General features: G+C 38.7%; 4 protein-coding genes across 9 annotated transcripts; all 4 read left to right on the top strand.

Annotated features, from left to right (window-relative positions):
• Positions 1 to 1,489: 1,489 nt before the first annotated feature.
• Positions 1,490 to 5,888, top strand: LOC108885470 (uncharacterized). Of its 2 annotated transcripts, none has more exons than XM_018679835.2 (6): positions 1,490 to 1,840; positions 2,910 to 3,254; positions 3,549 to 3,713; positions 5,303 to 5,398; positions 5,507 to 5,538; positions 5,655 to 5,888. In XM_018679835.2, exons 1-6 carry the CDS (start codon positions 1,801 to 1,803, stop codon positions 5,802 to 5,804), a joined length of 828 nt encoding a protein of 275 aa, XP_018535351.1. In that variant the 5' UTR covers positions 1,490 to 1,800; the 3' UTR covers positions 5,805 to 5,888. The 2 variants fall into 2 exon arrangements, with proteins under 2 accessions (XP_018535351.1, XP_018535350.1); XM_018679834.2 differs by having other exon boundaries at positions 5,504 to 5,538.
• Positions 5,889 to 7,948: 2,060 nt separating this feature from the next.
• On the top strand, positions 7,949 to 12,555 carry LOC108885459 (uncharacterized). Of its 2 annotated transcripts, none has more exons than XM_051070769.1 (5): positions 7,949 to 8,598; positions 9,160 to 9,226; positions 9,347 to 9,388; positions 9,502 to 9,650; positions 10,335 to 12,555. In XM_051070769.1, exons 2-5 carry the CDS (start codon positions 9,193 to 9,195, stop codon positions 10,737 to 10,739), a joined length of 630 nt encoding a protein of 209 aa, XP_050926726.1. In that variant the 5' UTR covers positions 7,949 to 8,598; positions 9,160 to 9,192; the 3' UTR covers positions 10,740 to 12,555. The 2 variants fall into 2 exon arrangements, with proteins under 2 accessions (XP_050926726.1, XP_018535338.2); XM_018679822.2 differs by having other exon boundaries at positions 9,104 to 9,226; positions 10,335 to 12,554.
• A 606-nt stretch (positions 12,556 to 13,161) lies between these two features.
• Positions 13,162 to 16,036, top strand: LOC108885469 (CMRF-35-like molecule 4). The gene is made up of 6 exons (XM_018679833.2): positions 13,162 to 13,538; positions 13,653 to 13,979; positions 14,296 to 14,325; positions 14,418 to 14,459; positions 14,578 to 14,717; positions 15,299 to 16,036. Exons 1-6 carry the CDS (start codon positions 13,478 to 13,480, stop codon positions 15,608 to 15,610), a joined length of 912 nt encoding a protein of 303 aa, XP_018535349.1. The 5' UTR covers positions 13,162 to 13,477; the 3' UTR covers positions 15,611 to 16,036.
• A 78-nt stretch (positions 16,037 to 16,114) lies between these two features.
• LOC108885424 (CMRF35-like molecule 1) lies at positions 16,115 to 19,425 on the top strand. Of its 4 annotated transcripts, none has more exons than XM_018679783.2 (5): positions 16,115 to 16,334; positions 16,993 to 17,301; positions 17,548 to 17,583; positions 17,692 to 17,799; positions 18,924 to 19,425. In XM_018679783.2, the coding sequence occupies exons 1-5, from the start codon at positions 16,277 to 16,279 to the stop codon at positions 19,175 to 19,177; spliced, it is 765 nt and encodes a 254-aa protein (XP_018535299.1). In that variant the 5' UTR covers positions 16,115 to 16,276; the 3' UTR covers positions 19,178 to 19,425. The 4 variants fall into 4 exon arrangements, with proteins under 4 accessions (XP_018535299.1, XP_050926725.1, XP_018535298.1 ...); XM_018679782.2 differs by having other exon boundaries at positions 16,116 to 16,330; positions 18,840 to 19,425; XM_018679781.2 differs by having other exon boundaries at positions 16,117 to 16,334; positions 18,840 to 19,425.
• Positions 19,426 to 19,765: the final 340 nt, after the last annotated feature.

Raw genomic sequence — 19,765 nt, 5'->3', positions numbered from 1 at the left:
TTTTTTCACCAATTTGTTATTTTGTTTTTTAATTTCACTTTATATCAGATATTTTTTTCTGAAATTAGTCTTGTGTCCTAAGGTGCTCACTCACATAACAACCAAACAACAAAACAAATGCTACAAACACATGATACAGCAGACTTTGCCAGTAAGTAGCTGCAGTGCAGTCACTTCAATCGCTCACACTTTTGCATACAGTGTTTAGTTAACACAGACACACCAAGTCCTACCTAGAATCCAAACTTTTTGAGAGGGTTCTGATGTAAAATTACTGTCCAGAGACTTTTTTTTTGTATAATCAGGTTGAAACTTTGCAGGAAGTGTTTGATCCACAATGTCTGAGCAGATATGCAGCCGTTTGGTCAGTCTAGCTTTAAGCTGAACAGAGAGAGAACTGTACAAGGCAATTCCATACTGCATGATCATCCATAAAAAATAATGACATCCAATAATGACATCCATAAGTCCATGTTTTGTGGGGGACTTTTCCATCTTTAGGCCTATGTTTTCTTTCTTTTAAGCAGTGAATCTATATAGGTCACACTCACATGTCATTTACTGAAAACAATAGTTCACTGTCTGCCCCTAGCATAGATTGTTGTACGGACCCTATACATGTGGTAGCAGAGAAACAGCCTGTGTGTCTCATGGTCACTTAATCTATCTTAGTGGGACAGAGGTACAATGTGACATAGGTGAAACGTGGGCTCATGTTTAGCATTTACTTACCCAATAGAATCTTCACACATGTATGGAAGTGATGTGACTCCATGAGGAATAAACATATTTGTATATGTAGTAAATATGACGTAGTTATAAGGTTAAATGTGCCCAGGAGGGATTCTGTCAGAACTGTTGGCTTATATTGCTCATCTCTGTTCTCCTCGCCTGAGTTGACCAGCTCAACCCTTGGGTGCTCCTGAGTAAGTGACAATGGAGGCTGAATATGTCTGGTTAACTAATCTGTACTCTCAGTGTAAGAAATGAATGGTGCCACAGGCCCCTAACCCCAAACCCTAAGCCTTGAATGCAGAAGCAAAATCTGAGAGGAGAGCTCAAGTGTGTACCCACAAAGTGTTCATGTTTGTTAGAAATATACTATTTTGAGATACTAAGGGAGGATATTACACTGACTATAGTACAGTCTCCTAGGAGAAAATCTTGCATCTGACTGATAATGTGTAACACAGTTAAAGCCTTGGGGGTAAAGGTAAGCCTAATCAAACTTAAATTTGTTGAATAAAGCAAAATTTGCTGGACATAACCCTGATTTTCTGAGGTATGTGTGGTTTGACTGGTAATCTTTGCTTATGAAACAGACTTCAGGCTGTCCTCTGATACCCGTGACACAGTCAGCAGACTGCTTATTCAGTTTGATGCCCTCCAGCTTGATGTACTGTACTGTAGATTCACAGAGGCACGTAGAGCCGGTTGCAAGAGTCTGAACAATAAACACAAACACTGAAGAGTTTGTGTCATATCGCAGTCATAAACTGGTTCTTCAGAGGAGAGTGGAGGAGATAAGGGGCCAGGAGAACTACAGTACACTGTGTTTTTAAAACAAAGTTAAAGAGGCATGGTAAAACAGAATCATGCCCATTAATCACACCAGCTGACAACAAGCTGTTCAATCATTTGCTGCACAACTGCATCTTTGTAGCTTTCCTGGATCTTTACAGTTCTCATGTTTCACGGCACAGAATCAGATGACAAATTTGAAGTGGACCGCTGCATTTGTCCTGTTACTGCTGGACTGAGTTTTACTCTTACTTGCTTTGTTTTTAACCTGGATAAAGAATGAAGATTCTTCACCTCCTCATATTTTGTCATGTCTCAGGTGAGTTTTCACATATGCTTATGAGCTTTTGCTAAACTAATGTGCAAAAGTGTAAATTTATTGATGAACTGCACTGATGATACTCAGTAGAACTGCTCTTATGAAACCATTACAGTAGCTTTGAACTTGTGGTGGTTGTCTCATACAGCTCCTTAAACATCTAAAAAAGTTTACTCTATTGAATCAATTCAGTCAATTGAATTGCTGTTTTTGTCATGTTTTATTCACACAAAAAGCAAGTTAGCAAGTAAATATTTTTGTATGATGTAATCTACTTTCCATGTTCCATCTAAACCAAAGCTCCACAGGGACTTTATACCACTTAAAGCCACTATACAATAAAAATGAATCTAAACTAAAAAGAAAAAAAAAATGAAATAACTGTGATAATGACACAGTAGTAGCAACTAAAGAGCCAGATATTTACCTCAGTTGGTAGAGACAAAAAAAAAAAAACAGAGCTAAAACAGAGAATGAATGTAAGACGAACATTCATCAAGTGGTCAGAAACATAACTCAAAATGAATGATACTGTTGCTCCAAAACTGTTGGATGTGTAAATAAGCACTTGCTTGCTAAGGTCATTATAACTCTAACCTAAAGATATATCAATGTCGTGTTCACAACATGTTTCTGCCCTGAAGTGGCTAAAAAATGTATTATTTCTGGGTTATACATGTTGAAAATTGGCTGCTGTTGATGGTTAGCTTAGCATAAAAACTGTAAATGGGGAAATTGTTATTTGGTTGTGTCTGGAATTAAATAGGAATTTTGTACAGATTAAACAAGTGAGATCTATTCATCAGTGAGCTTTAGAGGTGCTGGTAGGTTGGTTTTGTCACTGTTGGACAGAGCTAGGCTAGCTGTTTCCCCCTGTTTCCAGTCTTTATGGAAAGCTTAGCGTCAGGCTGCTGCCCTTAAATCTAATGGGCACTACAGAAGACTACTACAGGATGTCATGTGATTAACTTTCAAGCAGAGGTACATCATTATTTGGTTCATTCATTTTAATGAGCTCCCCCGTCAAGCAATTTAATCCACTTCATAACCACTTTATTTCATACTACAGTTTTGTGTGTGACGACCTCAGCAGTGCTGGAGGTGAGTGGCCATGTTGGAGGAGTGGTCTCCATCCTCTGCCCGGTAAGCCAGACCAAGGACAACAACTCCCAACACAGCAACATGTACCTCTGTAAAGGAGTCTGCTCCAGAGAAAACATTCTCATTCAGACTGAGAACAAGAGGTCGGCCGTGACATGGCAAGGGAGATACAACATTGAGGTCAACAGAGGAGATGGAGTCTTCAATGTGACCATAAAGAAGCTGAAGAGGTCAGATGAGGGGAGATATTGCTGTGGCATGGAGAAACCCTTTAATGTGTTGTACCAGGAGGTCAATCTCATAGTCCTAGACGGTGAGTTCTTATTTAACGTAGTGCAGGTGATGGGACTTTTTGGGATAAAAATATATAAATCCTGTATTCAGGATAAGATTCATATTTTGCTTAAAACAAAAAAATGTCAGTTGCAGCTTACTGTGAGAGAATATTTTCAGTTCTGTTTTTGAACTGTAGAACTGTTAAACTATGGAAATCCTACTGCTTCTTCAGTCTTTTGTACACTAGGGCAGTAACACTGTCACATGAGTGCACAAACACACACATGCAAAATATTCCTCGCCCATCATCCTCTGTCCTGCTCTCTCAAAGCTTCGACTGTTTCCCCTGGATCTCCTCCCTCCGTCACAACCCTGCACACCGAAGGAGAAGCTCTGCCCCAAAGCAGCTTGCAATCCAGCACTGATTCATCACCAGCAGCATTAACGCTTCCCACTACAGGGAGGAAAAACCAGCGTGCGACAGTCAACCTCACAGGTATTTCCAGGTCACTGTCAGCAGCGATGCAAAAACGGTTTTACAGATTATAACCCAGCATAATAATAATAGTTTGGTCAATGCTGATCTTCCTTTAAAGCCCCAACTCCACGCAAAAATGTATGTTTCCTATTCTTCGATGTTTGAGCTTCACTGTCCAGACTTTGACACTAGAAGGCTTTTCACATTCATCTGCTGAGGAAGAAAAGTTATGGCTCCTCGGTGTACAAACGCTGAGAATGAACTTTTTCAGTGGAGCAGGAGACATCATTTGTCCAGTAGTTAAACTTTTGAAATGAAACGTGTGTGCATATTGATTATCAAAGATGGTGTAGTAGTAGAATTAGTAACCACTTAATGTAATTTTGTTTGTGGAAATTTTTTTTTTTTATCAGACATAAATTATTATTCAAAGCTCATTATTTGCATTTATAAAAGAGGACTATGATCAAGAGAGAGACTCAATTTCTAGATTGTTTTCTTAACAAATATTTATATCAATTTCAATTTCAGGAATAAAAAGACAGGTACATGTGAGTAAAATGAATTAAAAAGGAAAAAGGAAAAAAAAAATGTTTCCACAGAGTGTTGTTTCAGTGTAATGTGGCCACAGGACATGTTGCATTGTGAGTAAGGTGTAAAAGAGTCAACTTTTTTTTCCCCATAACTGGAAGAATGCGCATCGCTGTCATGCTCTTACAGTAAACCAGAACTGAGGAGAACATGTTTACTCTAGAAGTACATCATGTACTGAAGGAAATTACTAAGATAAGTGATAACATGTTTTTACATAACTCCCAGAATGTAATAGACTGAAAAGAAATGTTGTTATTTCCAGTACAAAGCAATGAGCCCTGAGATGAATGTGATCGAGATTGAGAACTGTTCTGAATGTGTGTGTGTATTTAAGTCAAGTCAATTTTATTTATATAGCGCCAATTCACAACAGAAGTTATCTTGAGGCACTGTACATATAGAGCAGGTCTAGACCGTACTCCATTATCTTATAAAATGTACAGAGAGAGACCCAACAGATCCCACCATGAGCAAGCACTAGGCGACTGTGGCAAGGTAAAAACTTCCTTTAAGAGGCAGAAACCTCGAGCAGAACCGGACTCGGGGTGGGCGGCCATCTGCCTTGACCGGTTGGGTTTAGACAGAGAGAGGGGGGATGGGGTAAGAGAGCGACAACATTGCAAATACACAGTGTAAGTCAAAATGTAAGTAGTAATAATAATAATAATTATAGCTAAAGAAATAATAATGACAGAACAGTGAAACATTAATACCAATAACACTACCACTAATAAATGTTTAAATGTAACATCATCGGTTAAGCTGGATCATGGGAGCAGCAGGAGACTCTACAGCTTCGGCGGCAGACACCTGCAGTAAGAGACAGTAGAAGAAAGAGAGAGAGAGAGGGAGAGAGAAGCACAGCCTGGGCACTAATGTGCTTGGGGGAAGAAACACACTAAAGATTAAAGACTAAGATTATGTCATTTTGTTCAAAGGACCTGTTGTTGTAAAGTGAACTGTGTGGTCATTAGCACCTATTCATGCCTGTCTCTGTTGGTGTGTGTTTGCAGACACCACAGTGGTCATCATCGTTTCGGTGAGCCTGGCTCTTCTGGTTTGTGCACTTATCCCTCTTGTTTTCTACGGACACTGGAGGAGTAATGCTGGTGAGGTGACACATGCACACTTACACGCATGGACAGACAGAACATGTGCGCACACACTACTTTCACTCCACAGTGTGATCTTAAACCTGAAACTGTTTGTTTCAGAAGGTCAGAGAAGACCTGAAGCAAACAAGGGTGAGGTGAGTTACTATTTTATTTGAATTTGGATTAAATCTTCATCTCTAATGATGTCTAGGAATCAAACTTTACTGCTCAGATGAAATTAGTCTTAATGATCATTCTGATTTATTCACAGGCTGATTACTGTGAGGAAAATGCAGATGGTGCCTCCACTCAGCACACAGTGAGGCTGCAGTCTTTGGAGCCAGATCCAGAGTCAAGTACTCAGGATGCCTCCCAGTACGCTGCTGTCTACCAGGCACTTGATCCCAAAGCTCTGGACTGAGCAGAGTTCACTGTTTCTGAGCTGACACCTCCTCACTATTTTCTCTGGATTTTAAATCAAATAAACTACAAATATTTGAATATATTTCTGTCTGAGTGAATATTCATTTGCAGGTCAGGTACTTGATGCATCATTTTGTACATTCGTAAGACAGTTATTTATCTCTGGTGTATTGACAATCCACAGTGACATTCTTACTGTCCTGTACATCCTACAGAGTAGGGTTAAGTCACTTCAAAGTTCTTATCATATTGTTTAAGCCTCAGTCAGACACACAGACAGTATGTTTTAGGGGCAAAAAAATAAAAATAAAATAAAATTAAAAGAAATAAAATCAAAATAAGATACAGAATACTGAACAGAGAGTACTGCTAGACTGGCTTTACCATCATCAAGGAGCAAATTTCTGCTGTAGTAAGTTTGAGTTTGAGATGCTGAAGCTTCTTACAAGTGTCTGCTCTTCCCCCTCACAACCACTTCCTGAGAGCTCTGTGCTTCTTTTACAAACCTTGGTCTTAAAGACTGCACTGATAATACTTACAAGGCTTTTCATCCATCTAGTTTTCACCTGTCTCTTCCTCTCACTGTCATATTGTGATGAAGATTGTGAAAATATGATGAAAGTAAACGCAACAGAGGGCAGACGCATACAAAACAAAACCTGCACCAACACCATATTACAGATAAGATAGTGCTGTTAAGTGTTTTTGATGATGCTTATGCTTGATTAAGATTAACATTAATTAAGATGTAAAAAGATTAAAATGGTTTTCAAAAACTACAATTAGCTCATTTTGTTTTCATGCTCAAATGATGCCAATTATTTCAGGTGTGCTCTGTGACCACATCAGTACTAGCACCTGTTTTTTCAAGCACATGCAGTTTGCTGGATTGTATCAACTGCTTTGCATCACTCTGAGTCACTAACTTTCCAGGTAGGCTGTGAGGAGAGAGGATTTCAGAGAAATATATAGTCAATGTTATTTTCACACCTCTACCCACCAGTGGAGGATCCAGACATTTTTACTTACAGATGTCTTGAAGAGACTGTTAACCATGAACTTTGTGAAAGGTGTGAACAGGTGGCTCAATCACAATAACTCATGTCTGTGAGATCACTTTCCTCAGTGTTCGCTGCCCCATCCATTACAAATAAATCTAGGGGAAACAGCAAGCCTGTCTCTGATTAAAGGCAACAAAATATATCTATCAGCACCTTTAAAGCTCACTAAATAACATGTTATATGTACTTAACTGAATTTCTACAAACAGCAAGGGGGAAAATGAAAATGTCCAGTTACTTTCTGAACAGGCCTAGCTGTTTTCCCCTCTTTGTGCTAAGCTAAGCAGCTTTTTATTTAACAGACAAACTTGAGAGTGGTATCAATCTTCTCACCTGTCTGCTAGACTGTAAGTATTCCCCAAAATGTCAAACTATTTCTTTAAGCAAAATTAAATGTAAAATAAATTGTGTAAAACAAAGCAACAAACTAGTGATTAAAATGATTTTAATCACCAGTTTTATATACTCTTCCTACAATAATTGATTTCTGCCACTTGGGGTCAGCAAAACATGTTGTGAATATAATTTGACCTTCACCTTCTACTGTAAATTGACATGACAAACCTAGCAAACAGTTGTGTGCTTACACATTAAACAACGTTTCATCCATTTGAAGTTGGGTCACGTTTACTCTCACATTAACTCTGTTTTTCGGTCTGGCTCCTTAGCTACTAAATGATCCATGTTCACCACTTGTGGCTAACTTTGCCGGTCAGCTGTTTAGTGCTGAGCAGGTGGTGTAAAGTGAATTTTTACAGCCTTGTAGCTGTAAACAGCTGCCTGCTGCAGCCAAAAATGATTGGTGTTTTAACATTGTCATTTGATACATTGCTACTGTAAAAATATAAATTACAGCCCCTTTAAAAAAAACTGTGACAATCAAGCTTTAACTTTCCTGCAAAACTGCAAAACACACATGATAATACAAGGGTTGATGATTAAGAACCTGGAAACGTGTAGAATGATGTGTGAGAAGTCCAGTGTCTCTCATGCACCATCATGTCTCATTGAGCATGTTTCTCTTCTGCGTTAAGGTCTGCCCCCACACAACACTTCTCCTCCGCTCTACTGCAATAAAAACCACAGGAAGAAGGTACTGATAGCGGTACATAGTTTACTGCTTATGTAGAGGTTACCTCATTTGCACAATGTTACCCAGTGGTTGATTTTGATGAAACATTTAACTGCTCTATAGGTTTTTAAACAGATGTTAAATGAATGTACAGAAACTGGAGGGACAACTCAGAGTAAGAAACAACTACAGAGCTGGGACTTTGTCCAGCAGAATGAAGGCCATTTCTATCTTTTACTGGTCTTTTATATGGTAAGTGTCTTCTTGAAATGCCTACATTCATTTATTTAAACATTCAAAGATGCTTTAACTCTTGACTCATGATGTATTTTTGGCAGCTACATGGACAGAAGGAGCCGACATCAATGTAGAGGGATTTGAGGGGGGGGAGGTCTCATTCCAGAGCTCACACAGACTTGCCTGGAAGTACAATAAATACCTCTGTAGGGATCCATGTAAAGAGACTGAAGACATATTGGCTACTGTAAAATCTGGTAAAAGAGTAGAGTCAGGGAGGATAACTCTGGTGGACTCAGGGGACGGAGTCTTCAATGTGACCTTCAGTCAACTCCGGCTGTCAGATTCAGGAAAATACTGGTGTGGAGTGGACAGGCCTGGTTTTGATACATTCACTGCAGTAACCTTGACAGTAAAGGAACGTAAGTGCGACTTTTTCTCAATAACGATGTATTTGTTCCCTTTATTTTATTTTTTGTCTCTGCATTCCCCATTAGTTGGGAAATCACAACATTTCAGAGGGAAATATTTTATGATGATCATGTCATCATCTCATGGCCCATCAGATTTACTTTGAGACTCTCAGGAGGGTCACGTCACCTAGGTTGAAAACCATTCACTAAACTAATTAGTCATGCAAGGTAGTTAAAACTAGCTAAAAGAGTAAAATGCTGTTTACACATTGATCCAGCAGTATTGACAATTTAATAATGTCATATAATATATATCGTACATATATATTTTTTAATCTTGGTGCTTTATGTTTGTGATGGCTGTTCATTTTTAGGTGATAGTACTTTTGTACCTGAGTGGGGTGTTGAATGAAGGACTTTGACTTGTACATCAAGTATTTTTTACATTGTTGTATTGGTACTTTTACTGAAGTGAAGGATATGAATACTTATTACATCACTGTTCCCTATACAGGTATTGCAAATGAGACAACAACTATAGCTGTCACAGCTGTTGTTTCTCTCTATCAGAATATCACCACCTCAACACAACTGACACCTGGAATGAACATCAGTCTGCCTACAAACCAGTCAACAGGTAGGAAAAAAATATCATCAAATTTTAATACTTAAATAAATAATAATATAAATCATAGATTAAACTAGATTAAAGTAATATATTTGTATAATATGAACATATGTATAATATGCCTTACAGCCTCAAACAGCACAAATGGAGGAGAGCAGGGCATGAGCACAAGTGAGTTCCTATCTGATCATTTGGTGTAGACTTGGTGCATGAATATCAGCAGGTGACTGACTCTCGTTGTGGAAATTTAAAGTTGTTGAGTCATCTCTCTTGTCTTTGACCAGGCACTGTGTTGTACGCCACCGTCGGGGGTGTCGCCATGCTTGCTGTCTTGGTGCTGGCACTAAGAATCAGGAAATGCAGAGAAATCTCAAAGGCTGCAGCTCAGCCACAAGCTTGCTCCAACAGCCCAGACTTGAGAGATGAAAGAGAGGTATGAGACAGAGACTGTAGATCATCAACATGTCTCCTCACAGAACACCAACTTTCTTCCTAGAGAAATATGACGATTATACTGATAGCAAATGAAATTAAGCCGATGAAGATCAAGTTTCTTTTCCTGCTTTCAGAGGTCAACATATGAAGAGGGGTTTTCCAAAAGTCAGTCAAACCACAGTGCTCTTTATTTCGTGTTTGTAGTGGTGCTGTAAAACCACAGGAGAGTTACTTTAAAGCAATAGTAATATTAGCAATAGATATTTTTCTTCAGTAAAGACTCTTTAACTCTTGAAGTCTCTGCTGGTTGCCTGGCTCCAGGAAGACTCCAGAAAGTCACTACCTCTGGCCAAGAAAAAGGCATGTATGTGACTGGGAGATTTTGTTTAATAGAAATTCAGATTTTGTCAATCATTAATATGAAATTACAAACATTAAGTTCTCTCCAGCAAACGTCTTTAGAAATTTATGGACTTGAAAAACATCTTTGTCTTTCTAATTCATATTTGAATCATTATTGTGATAATATTACTTCTAAATACAGTTTGAAGCATGTTTAATAATATATCAGTAAACATTATATGATATATTTTACTGAATAGTCATTACAATTACATTCAGCCTGGTAAAATGTAAAAACACACAAGAACCTGCTGATATTTTCTTTGCCATTTCTCAACAGTTCGACAGTGACTACGATAACATTGGTGAAGTGGCGCAGTCAATGAGAAAATTATCTGAGGGGATCTTTCATCCAAAACAGCATCCACCATCATCTGCATCCGCAGGAGCTGAATGTAGCGATCCCATTCATATCTATGAAAACATCTGCTGCTCCAGAGGTACCGCAGCTCCAAGATATGCAACTGTACATGTCCAAAACCGCCATGATATCAACTCAGGGATCTACATCAATCCTTTGCCATCAATTATATCTGAGAGAACAGGTGATGGCTGTCTTAGAGAACACACAAATAAACCTACAGAGAGCTGTGCGAGCAACATGTCATCTAGTCACTCCTCATCCTGCACTGAATCAAGGCCCAGATCGCTTTGGTTTGGTTTAGATTTATCAGGAACGATCTGAGTTCATTTGAAACGTGTCATTGGTCTTTGAGTTTCACTGACATTGATGGGCAGCTGAACAGTACATCCTACACGCTGAGGGTTACAGACATGTTCTGTCTTTGTTTTGATCTAAATTCCTTGAGCAGTTAGAAGAAAACAGGAATATTTTTTTCCTAGTCGATACTTACAGAGTTATTTTACACATTCCTTTAAATGTTTCTGATTTTTTTTATCTCATGCTTGATGACAATGATATAAAGGAAAAATGAAGATGAGGGTGATAACGATCCAAACTAAGATAGATCAGGATATTCACAATAACAGGAATACCTTACTAATATAATGCAATCTGATACTGTAACCGTATACTAAAATTTATCTCTGTGAAGATTGAAATGTTACATTATTGGTAAAACTGTTATTGTTGAGAGCTTCTGTAACATGACAGTGTTCTTGCATCAGATTGCATTTTATGCTGAGGTATTTGTTTTGTAAAGCACTTTCAAAAGTACTTTTATACTATTAAAAATATTTGTATTATTAAAATTAATATCAATTGTCTATCTGTATGCACAAAAAGGAAACCTCTCTCACAGGAGTGGAACTTGTTGCTTTGTTATTGCACAGAATACTGTCTTACAAACAGTGATTACAGAAACAGTGAAGTTAAGAAAAGGGTCTGAACTTTGAAGGCTCTTAACCAAACTGTGTAACACATGTAACATGTAAAACCTTAACTTTATATTTGTAGGCTAATTATTCATTGTCACATATTTAATTTAAACTATAAATATGCAGGTAATGAAGCATCTATAGGACAAAGGGAAAGCAGGGTCTATAAATGAAATAGAATCTTGTTTCTTCTTCAGCAACAAATTACTTTAGTAAATTAATCTTTAACTAAATAGATGTAAATATGTGATTTAAGATAGTTATCTTTGGGTGGATTAATTTTCCTGTGTTTTCTCAATCATGATCAGATTTAACCTCTGTTAACTCAGTTACTAAGTTACTCAAAATTAATTCTTCAATTTCTCACTAGTGTGTGTGTGTGTGTGTGTGTGTGTGTGTGTGTGTGTTTATATTGTGCCTGATTATGTTGGGATACATGTACACATTTTAATGTTTATTTGCAATGAATGTAAGTATGGAGAAGGGGCCCAACCAGTCAGTGGCAGTAATGAGATGTGTCAGCACTGAAATACACACATCTGCATTTTGGCTGATGTGGCTGATGTGATGTTAATGGTTCAAACTTTTTTGACTCCTAGTGGTCGTAGTAAAGACGCTGTTGCAGACAGCATTGCACACTGGTATAATTCACCAAATAAGAATTCCCTGCACATTACTGTTAAACTGTGACACATATTGTCCTCTGTTTAACATGGGGCAACACATTGCTATCTAATTAAAAACAGGATGTTTAAAGATTACTTTCTTAGATAATGTGATAAGAGGCATACTTCTTGGATTTTCATTTAATAAAACAGAACTGAACAGAAAAATCTGTGAATGGACATGACACAAGGTTTAAACACTGTACTGAAAGAGGGGACAGAGAGTGAAAAGTTTCTTTCAGTCTTTCACGGGAAGTTAATATGTTGTAGCATAGCAACTTCATTTTAAAAATATCATACTTAATGTGCTTGTTATTGGAATGCTACACATATATTACAGGGAGCTTGATAAAGCATGTAATGATACATGATGATGACAGGCACCACTTTCTAATAAATCATACTTTATGAACAGTTTATACAATGTAGATGTTGTTTATTTTTTGGCCATTTGAGGGCTTCAATTCAGCATTGATTTGGAGTCTTGTTTCTGGCAACCTGGTGAATGTTGATTCTCTTATCGCTCCGTTTTTGTCTCTACCAAAATGTTTTTGTCCTGACAAACATATCTGACTCTTTAGGAGCTAAATGCTCCAATGTGCTTACTAGCTAGTTGCTACCTGTACCTGTCTGCTGTTAGTGCTGGGTAGAGAGCGTACAGTTGGTTTATTGAAGAAAACTGAAACAGCTTTCTGCTGTGGCTAGAAACTACTCTGAGAGAAATTCAAAAAAGTGAATTTGTGGGCTGTAAAACTGAAACAGTGAGTAAGTAGGAGTGATTCACCACAAGTGAAACCGTTCACATTATACAAAGTCATTTGATCCAGTGCTAATGGAAAAAAAGATTGGTACAGCTTTAACTGTTACTAAGTACTTTATTTATCCATTGTCAGTCCCTCTACCAAGTTTGGTGCAAATTAGTTCAGTACTATTTGTGTAATCATGGTGACAAATAAACAAAGAAAAACACACAGGTGGAAACCTAACCCTCACAGCAGACGTAAAAATCCCTTTGGCTGGTTTTGATCCTTCCCATACCCACTTATTAGGAAGTGGTACCAGATACCACCAGTATAGTTTTGTGACAACACAGGAGAAGGTGGGATAGTCTTTAAGGACACAACAAACTGAACTTACAGTATCTTTTTAACTAAAGACAGAATGTCTGGATGTGCTGGTGCAGAAAATAGTTCATACACAGAGATCAGTTTTCAAGTCACACAAGTCACCAAAATTTCACTTTCATAGGTTGAGCGTTACGTGTGACCAGGTTTGTTTATGAAAGAGGAAGAGGTTTAAAGATATCGACATGAAAGCACCAGGTTGATCAGACAAACAGAATCTTTAGTCCAGGCTGCTGCATCTTTGTGCAGCTGGAGGAGAATCTGACTGTGTGGACTGAAGGGAAAATCTGGGAGTGATGGAGGCAACGTGGATCTCATGGAGAACAACTCTCATCATTACTGTACTACAAATCCAAGGTGAGCCGTACACTATGCAGTTAGTCTTTTTAAGCTGCTGTGATTGACTCAAGTTGTGTTAAACTGCTTATTAAAACAAAACAATTATACAGCTAACACAGTTTATTCTGACAGCTGCAATCAGCTTCAAGACCATGGCTGTGACTGGTGTGGAAGGTCAGGAGTTTACCTTCACCTGTAAATATTCACTCAGCTGGCAGGGCTCTAAGTACCTCTGCCATGAAGCCAACACTGAAAATTGCAAACAGCTGATATGGACAGACAAACAGGACCAGTGGGTAAGATACAAACGTTTCTCTCTGTATGACAACACCACCGGAGCCTTCTTCATCGTTAAGGTGGACAAGCTTCTGCCAGAGGACAGTGGGACATACATGTGTGGGGTGGATGTCAACTCAGGCCCCGATCATATGAGTGTCATACAACTGAATGTTTCTCAAGGTACAGTATGTCATGTCATTGCACAGGACTGAGTGAGCAAACAGGACTGATTTAAAATCTAGCTGCTCTGACAACCAACATTTTATTTTGTAACATTCTATCCTCACATGTCCAGCTGGTGATCTAAAAATGTCATGCAGTCCAAACTGTAAATGAGAACTAAGTCTTGTTACTATTCCCATAATGTCCATGTTCCTCTTTTCTCTACTTTCTATTTCAATGCACATGATACATTACATAGGTTTTTACAGGTTATTACGACTGCGCAAGTAGGTGTCTGAGAACTAATTCTGTTTTTGGCTCATTTCAACAACAGCAAACCCTCCAGAGAATCGCACACATAATAGTAAGTACAATCTAAACACTGCATCAGATCTCCCCGTGTGTTTATTTTCACTGTGTGTATATAAATACTTTGTGCTTTTTTTGTATTTGCAGAAAATGTGTTATTCACCTCTCCAAAGGAACTCACAGTCGACAGTGAGTGATATGTGTTTGTGTGTGCATCTGTCTGTATCCATATTATTCACAGTTTTATTTGTGTGTGTGAGAGTGAATCCTCTGCCAGATAAACCTAAGTTGTCGTTGTTTCCTGCAGAGCTCAACATGCCGCTGTTCCTGACTGCAGTGATGTGTGTGTCAGCGATCCTGTTTGTGTGCCTGTTTACAATTTGTCTTCTGGGAGCTGTGAAACACCAGAGGTCGCACTCACGATCACGGCCACGGCCGAACAGAGAGGTTTGTCTGTGACAGAAGCTTTTTTTAGCCGTGCCAGCAGTGTGGCTCTGGTGATGGCACGCTCAGTCCGCTGCTTTGATTCACACTGAAATATCTACACAAATACTAGATGGACTGCAAAAAAAAATTGGTGCATACGTTAATTTGCCCCTTGGGATGAATTGTTCTGACTTTCCTTTTTCCAAAGTCCCACCATCAGGTCAAATGGTCAAAGTGTCAAATATTTTGTTTTACGACCAAACACCTGCAAAACAAATGACAACCCCATTACCTTCAGCTGTGTGTTAAATGATTGATGATGAATTAGCACCTTAACAGGCTAACATGCTAACCTAAGATGGTGAATATAGAAAACACTGCACATGTTAAACAACAGAACGTTACTTTTGTGATTGTGAGTATGTTAGCTTTTTGATGTTAGCATTCAGCTCAAAGCTCTATGCTGCTAGCCTGGCTATAGACTGTATTAATTGTGTTTGCCCACCAAATATACCACAGTCAACACCAACAAAATTTCAGAATAGTTAGTTGTGTCATGCAAGAAGAAGTTTACTGTCCACGGGTTTCTGTTCTCCCCACAGACTTCATCTGACTATGAGACAATGATGCCTGGTGTGGGAACTGAACCTGAACCTTGCTGCAGCTCCACAGCTCCAGACTGCACTGCACTGCCGCCGCCTCCGGACCTCTGCTCCCACTTCACATCAAAGCAGCGGGAGTCTGCTGTCACCCTCGGCATCGGTGAATATGTCGATGTGGATGTGCCAGGGCACATCTGCCAGTACCAACATCTGGATCTCAGCCGGTTGGAGGAGCATGTCTATCACAGCCTTCAAGGAAACAGTGGTCCTAAAGATGGACCCCTGGGAGTCAAAGAGCAAATTAACTGTTGATATGATTGTATATATTTCAGTTTATTTACAACTTTGGTCTCTTTTTTGATGTTTTGGCCGTCGTTTCTATCGGTTATCAGAATCAGAACTTGTTGAGATAGCTTAGCGACTAAAGTATTAGAGAGTGAATGGAGGCCAAAACTGCAACAATGAGAGGCAAGTATCAATAAACCAGAGAATGTGTAGTTATAGTAAGCTGTAATATATAATAGTTATACTAGTTAAAGCCGCAGTTATAGTGTACATTTTCTGTTGTTTTTTGTTATTTCTGAATGAAAATGTGTCATTTTGGATGACACAACCAAAGAAAAGACTGAAAAGAGTCTCAACTGGAGCTGCCAGCTGATGAAATCCACCAAGAAGAGCTGTGTCTCACTTTGCGTTTTGATGAAACTCACCAAAATAAACCAAGTGGTAATATCTGAAGGTGTTGCTGAATTATTCATTACTGGTCACTGTGAAACAGACGGGAGATGGGAGGGACGTTTTGACACACATGTTCTGAGTGGTTTTGGAGAGAGGTACAGACAGAGGAAGCTGACTAAACAGAGGAAGCACAACAACAAAGAGGAAGTTTTGACAAATATAGAGTTATAATTTATTTGGAGAGTTTCAAACATAAAAAGGGTTGAGATAAGGGAAGGGAAAGGAAAGTGACATAGATGTATGAATCCTCTGAGTAGCATGGAGTTGATTTTTCTCTTTTTGGTCTTTCTTGCTGTAGGTAAGTTTTCTGAGATTTACTCTTTTGGCCTTCTGTCTCTCCTCTTCCTCTATTTGTGTGTTTGGTATCTGTAATTGTAAATTTTCTCTTTTTTTCAAGTCATCTTGCTTATTTTATTAGAGGACTCATCAGTGCCTCTTGGCTCCCTGTAACTTCTACTGACTGTTTTTTCAGCCTCAACTGTAAACTGTATTTACACTGTCAGTGAGCTGAGAGGACATTTTGAGATTTGTACATGCTATTGAGAGCTGTAACCAAAGTAAGAGATTGCACCTTTAAAATGGCTGTTCCCAACCACAAAATGATTGTATGGGTTAAAAAAAAATGTCCTACATAAGAGTCTTGCTATTTTTTCAGACTTCTCTTTTTTGTCAAATATTGCATAGCCCTAACTGTTAAGGCCTTTAAAAAATATCCTAAAGAAATGATCAAAACATCAAAAAATAAACTGCCCACAACTCACAGACATGGGGAATCTGTGTCTGTGGGACCACCAACGCTTAAAAGGTTGCGAAACACTGCTTTACAGAACAAGGTAAACCCATCGGGTTGGTATGAGAGGTCACAGAAAATACACAGTAAAACTCATGAGGTCAACAGCCGCTGGAAAACTGAATGAAGCTCTGACTCCTTGTTGCCATCTGTGTGTCTTGTGCAGGATTACGAGGGGCTGAAGCCATGTCACTAAAAGGAGAGAAGAGGGGTCAAATCTCAATAACATGCTCTCACTCCAACGCATATTCCAATGTCAAGTATTTCTGCAGGGGAGCGTGTTACGATGAAGACGTCCTCATAAGTACCAGAGAAAAGAAAGACCATACCCAGCGGAAATACAGCATTAGAGATGAAGGAAACACATTCTACGTAACCATCTTTGACCTGAAAAAGGATGACGAAGGAACTTACTGGTGTGGAATTGACAGAGTTGGTATTGACACATACAATAAAGTAGTCCTCACAGTAAGTGGTGAGTTATACTGTATTGTATATGAATAGCTTTTATGATGCAATTATTCTTCATCACTTACAAGCCAAAGACCTTTGTTCCATTTCCAAAGTGTGACTGATATTTCACAACACTCTATGTCTCAAACTGTTCTTCTCTTTTTTGCAAGAGGCGCTAACTGTAGGAATGAAATGAAACACTAACACAGCAAAAACCGAGAGACGATGAGGAACAAAATTAACATGTCTTTTTTTTTTTCTTCCTCAGAATCCACTGACGATGGCTTGCAACGATTAAATTCAGGTGAGGGTGCTTCACACCCTAGTAAGCCGATGCCTGGGAGCATGCAGATATGTATGTGTGTGGGTGTCCTGTGTACATCACTGAGACGTGATGTTGTCTCTTTTTCAGAGAAGCTGGTGTATATTGGAGCAGGTCTCGGGGTGGTTGTGCTGGCCCTGGCTATCGTACTGCTAATATTCTTCAGGCATCGAAAAAGAGACATCAGCGCATCTTCTGGTATAAAACAAACAGACTAATTAAAATTTTTGTTTCAAGCATCTGGGCAGCATCCAGGAACAGATATAACAAATGAACACTATAGCAAGTACCTGCCAACCACCTCATGATGCTCCAACAACTGTCTCAGAGGGCCATAGCAACCACTTAGCAACCATTTAGAAACACACAACCAAGGATGTACTATAAGAACTGGATACTGGACTCAAAGATAGTCATTTTGATGCCCTATAGCTTAATCTATTAAAATACATAAGTATTAAAAATACATAATAATTTTTTTTATTGTTAATTAGACTTTGTATTAATAACCTGAGTCTGCAGTGTAACTAAAGCTGTCAAATTCATAACATAGAAATACTCAGGTAATGCAAGTATCTCAGAATTGCACATTAGTAAATGCACTTTGTTACTTTCCACCACTGCTTCATTGGTTTAAAAAAATCATAATAGAAAATGACCTTGTTTGCAGTTCAAGGTTTCTTCCAAGACATCTCTTGATGATGGTCTGTGTATGCTGCAATACCACTAGTGGCCACTGGGCAAATCTGCAGCACGGCTGATTGTACTGTACCTTGCCCTTGAAACACATCCATGCAATAGCCTAACAACACCTTAGCTCCATCTCTCAGATATTTGTCTGTCTTGGCAGAGGGCTCCCTCCTCTGTTACTCCTTCCTTGGGTTTCTTAAGGTTTTTTTTTTCCAGTTAAAGGATCCTTTGGGGGAATTTTTCCTTATTCAAACTGAGTGTCCAAGGACGGAGTGTGTTATCTGCTGGACAGACTGTGAAAGTTCTTGATTTTTAAAAAATATTTTAGGGCTAAATTAGTAAGATTGATTTGACTTTTCTGTTTGAAACAAAACGTTGCAGAAGAATATAATGGAAAAATAGATTATGCAATGGCATTAAATAGGTAGCGGTTTAACAAATTTTTGTTATTTGCTTCTTTGAATGCAGAATTATATTAATTTAAATATTGTTTTTAAAGAAGTCAAAGTGGACTGTATCATCATTATGTATCATCACTCTCCAAACAGGCAAGGGCCTTAATACGGTCTATGCTGCACCATCCAGTCTGACACAAGACGCCAAACACCAAACCACCACTGTCTCTTCAACAGCTAACAAGGATGAAGACACAGAGGGAAGGACTGACAGCATCGTCATCTCGTCAGCCGTTCGGCGCCAAGATACCAGCGGAGGCGTCACCGATCCGTCAAAGACTCAGAACCAATCAGACGGCCTCTTTTACTCCAGCGTCAGCTTCAGCAAACGCACAGACAGCAGCCCTGTTACAGCTGACCATGCAGAGGTCACATACTCCACCATTGCACACACATCAACAGACAAATCATCAGTCTATTGTAATGTCTGAACTCAGTGCTGATCATCTTTAGAGTTAAGTGCTTTATCTTCCTCTGCTGCAAGAGTATGTTTTATGCTGAACAGCAAATACTGTTATTTGCTACTATTTTATTAATCCTACATTAATTTATTATCTCACGCAGTACAGATATTAGCTGAAAGATGTCAATAACTCTTCTAAATATAATTTACAAAAATTATATATCATATCCAGTATATTTTGGAATTTTTTGCAATAAAATAACATTGTAAAATCAATATCAGTATATTTTCTAGTGTCTGTGGTCGATTACGGTGAAGAAGTGAAACATGCTAACACCCACATACAAACACACCTACACTCACTCACACACAGCTTGAATAGGATAGAAACTGAGAACATGATATAAGTAAAGGAAGAGGCTCAGTTCAAATTCTTAATGAGCAGAACTTCCTGGTTCACTGTGGGGCTGCAGCACTGTTTTTTGACAAAAAAAAATTTTTGGAAGCTGATGAAAACATTCAAACATATCTCTTGCCCATATACCTCAGGGTATGAAAACTGTCCTAAATATTTCCATAAGGGCAACTATGGTAATAGGAAAGATGTCATCAAAAG

The sequence above is a fragment of the Lates calcarifer genome, linkage group LG5 (assembly GCF_001640805.2).
Source record: "Lates calcarifer isolate ASB-BC8 linkage group LG5, TLL_Latcal_v3, whole genome shotgun sequence".
In the NCBI taxonomy this organism is placed as follows: Eukaryota; Metazoa; Chordata; class Actinopteri; family Centropomidae; genus Lates; species Lates calcarifer.
This window is presented reverse-complemented; position numbering and strand designations above follow the sequence as displayed.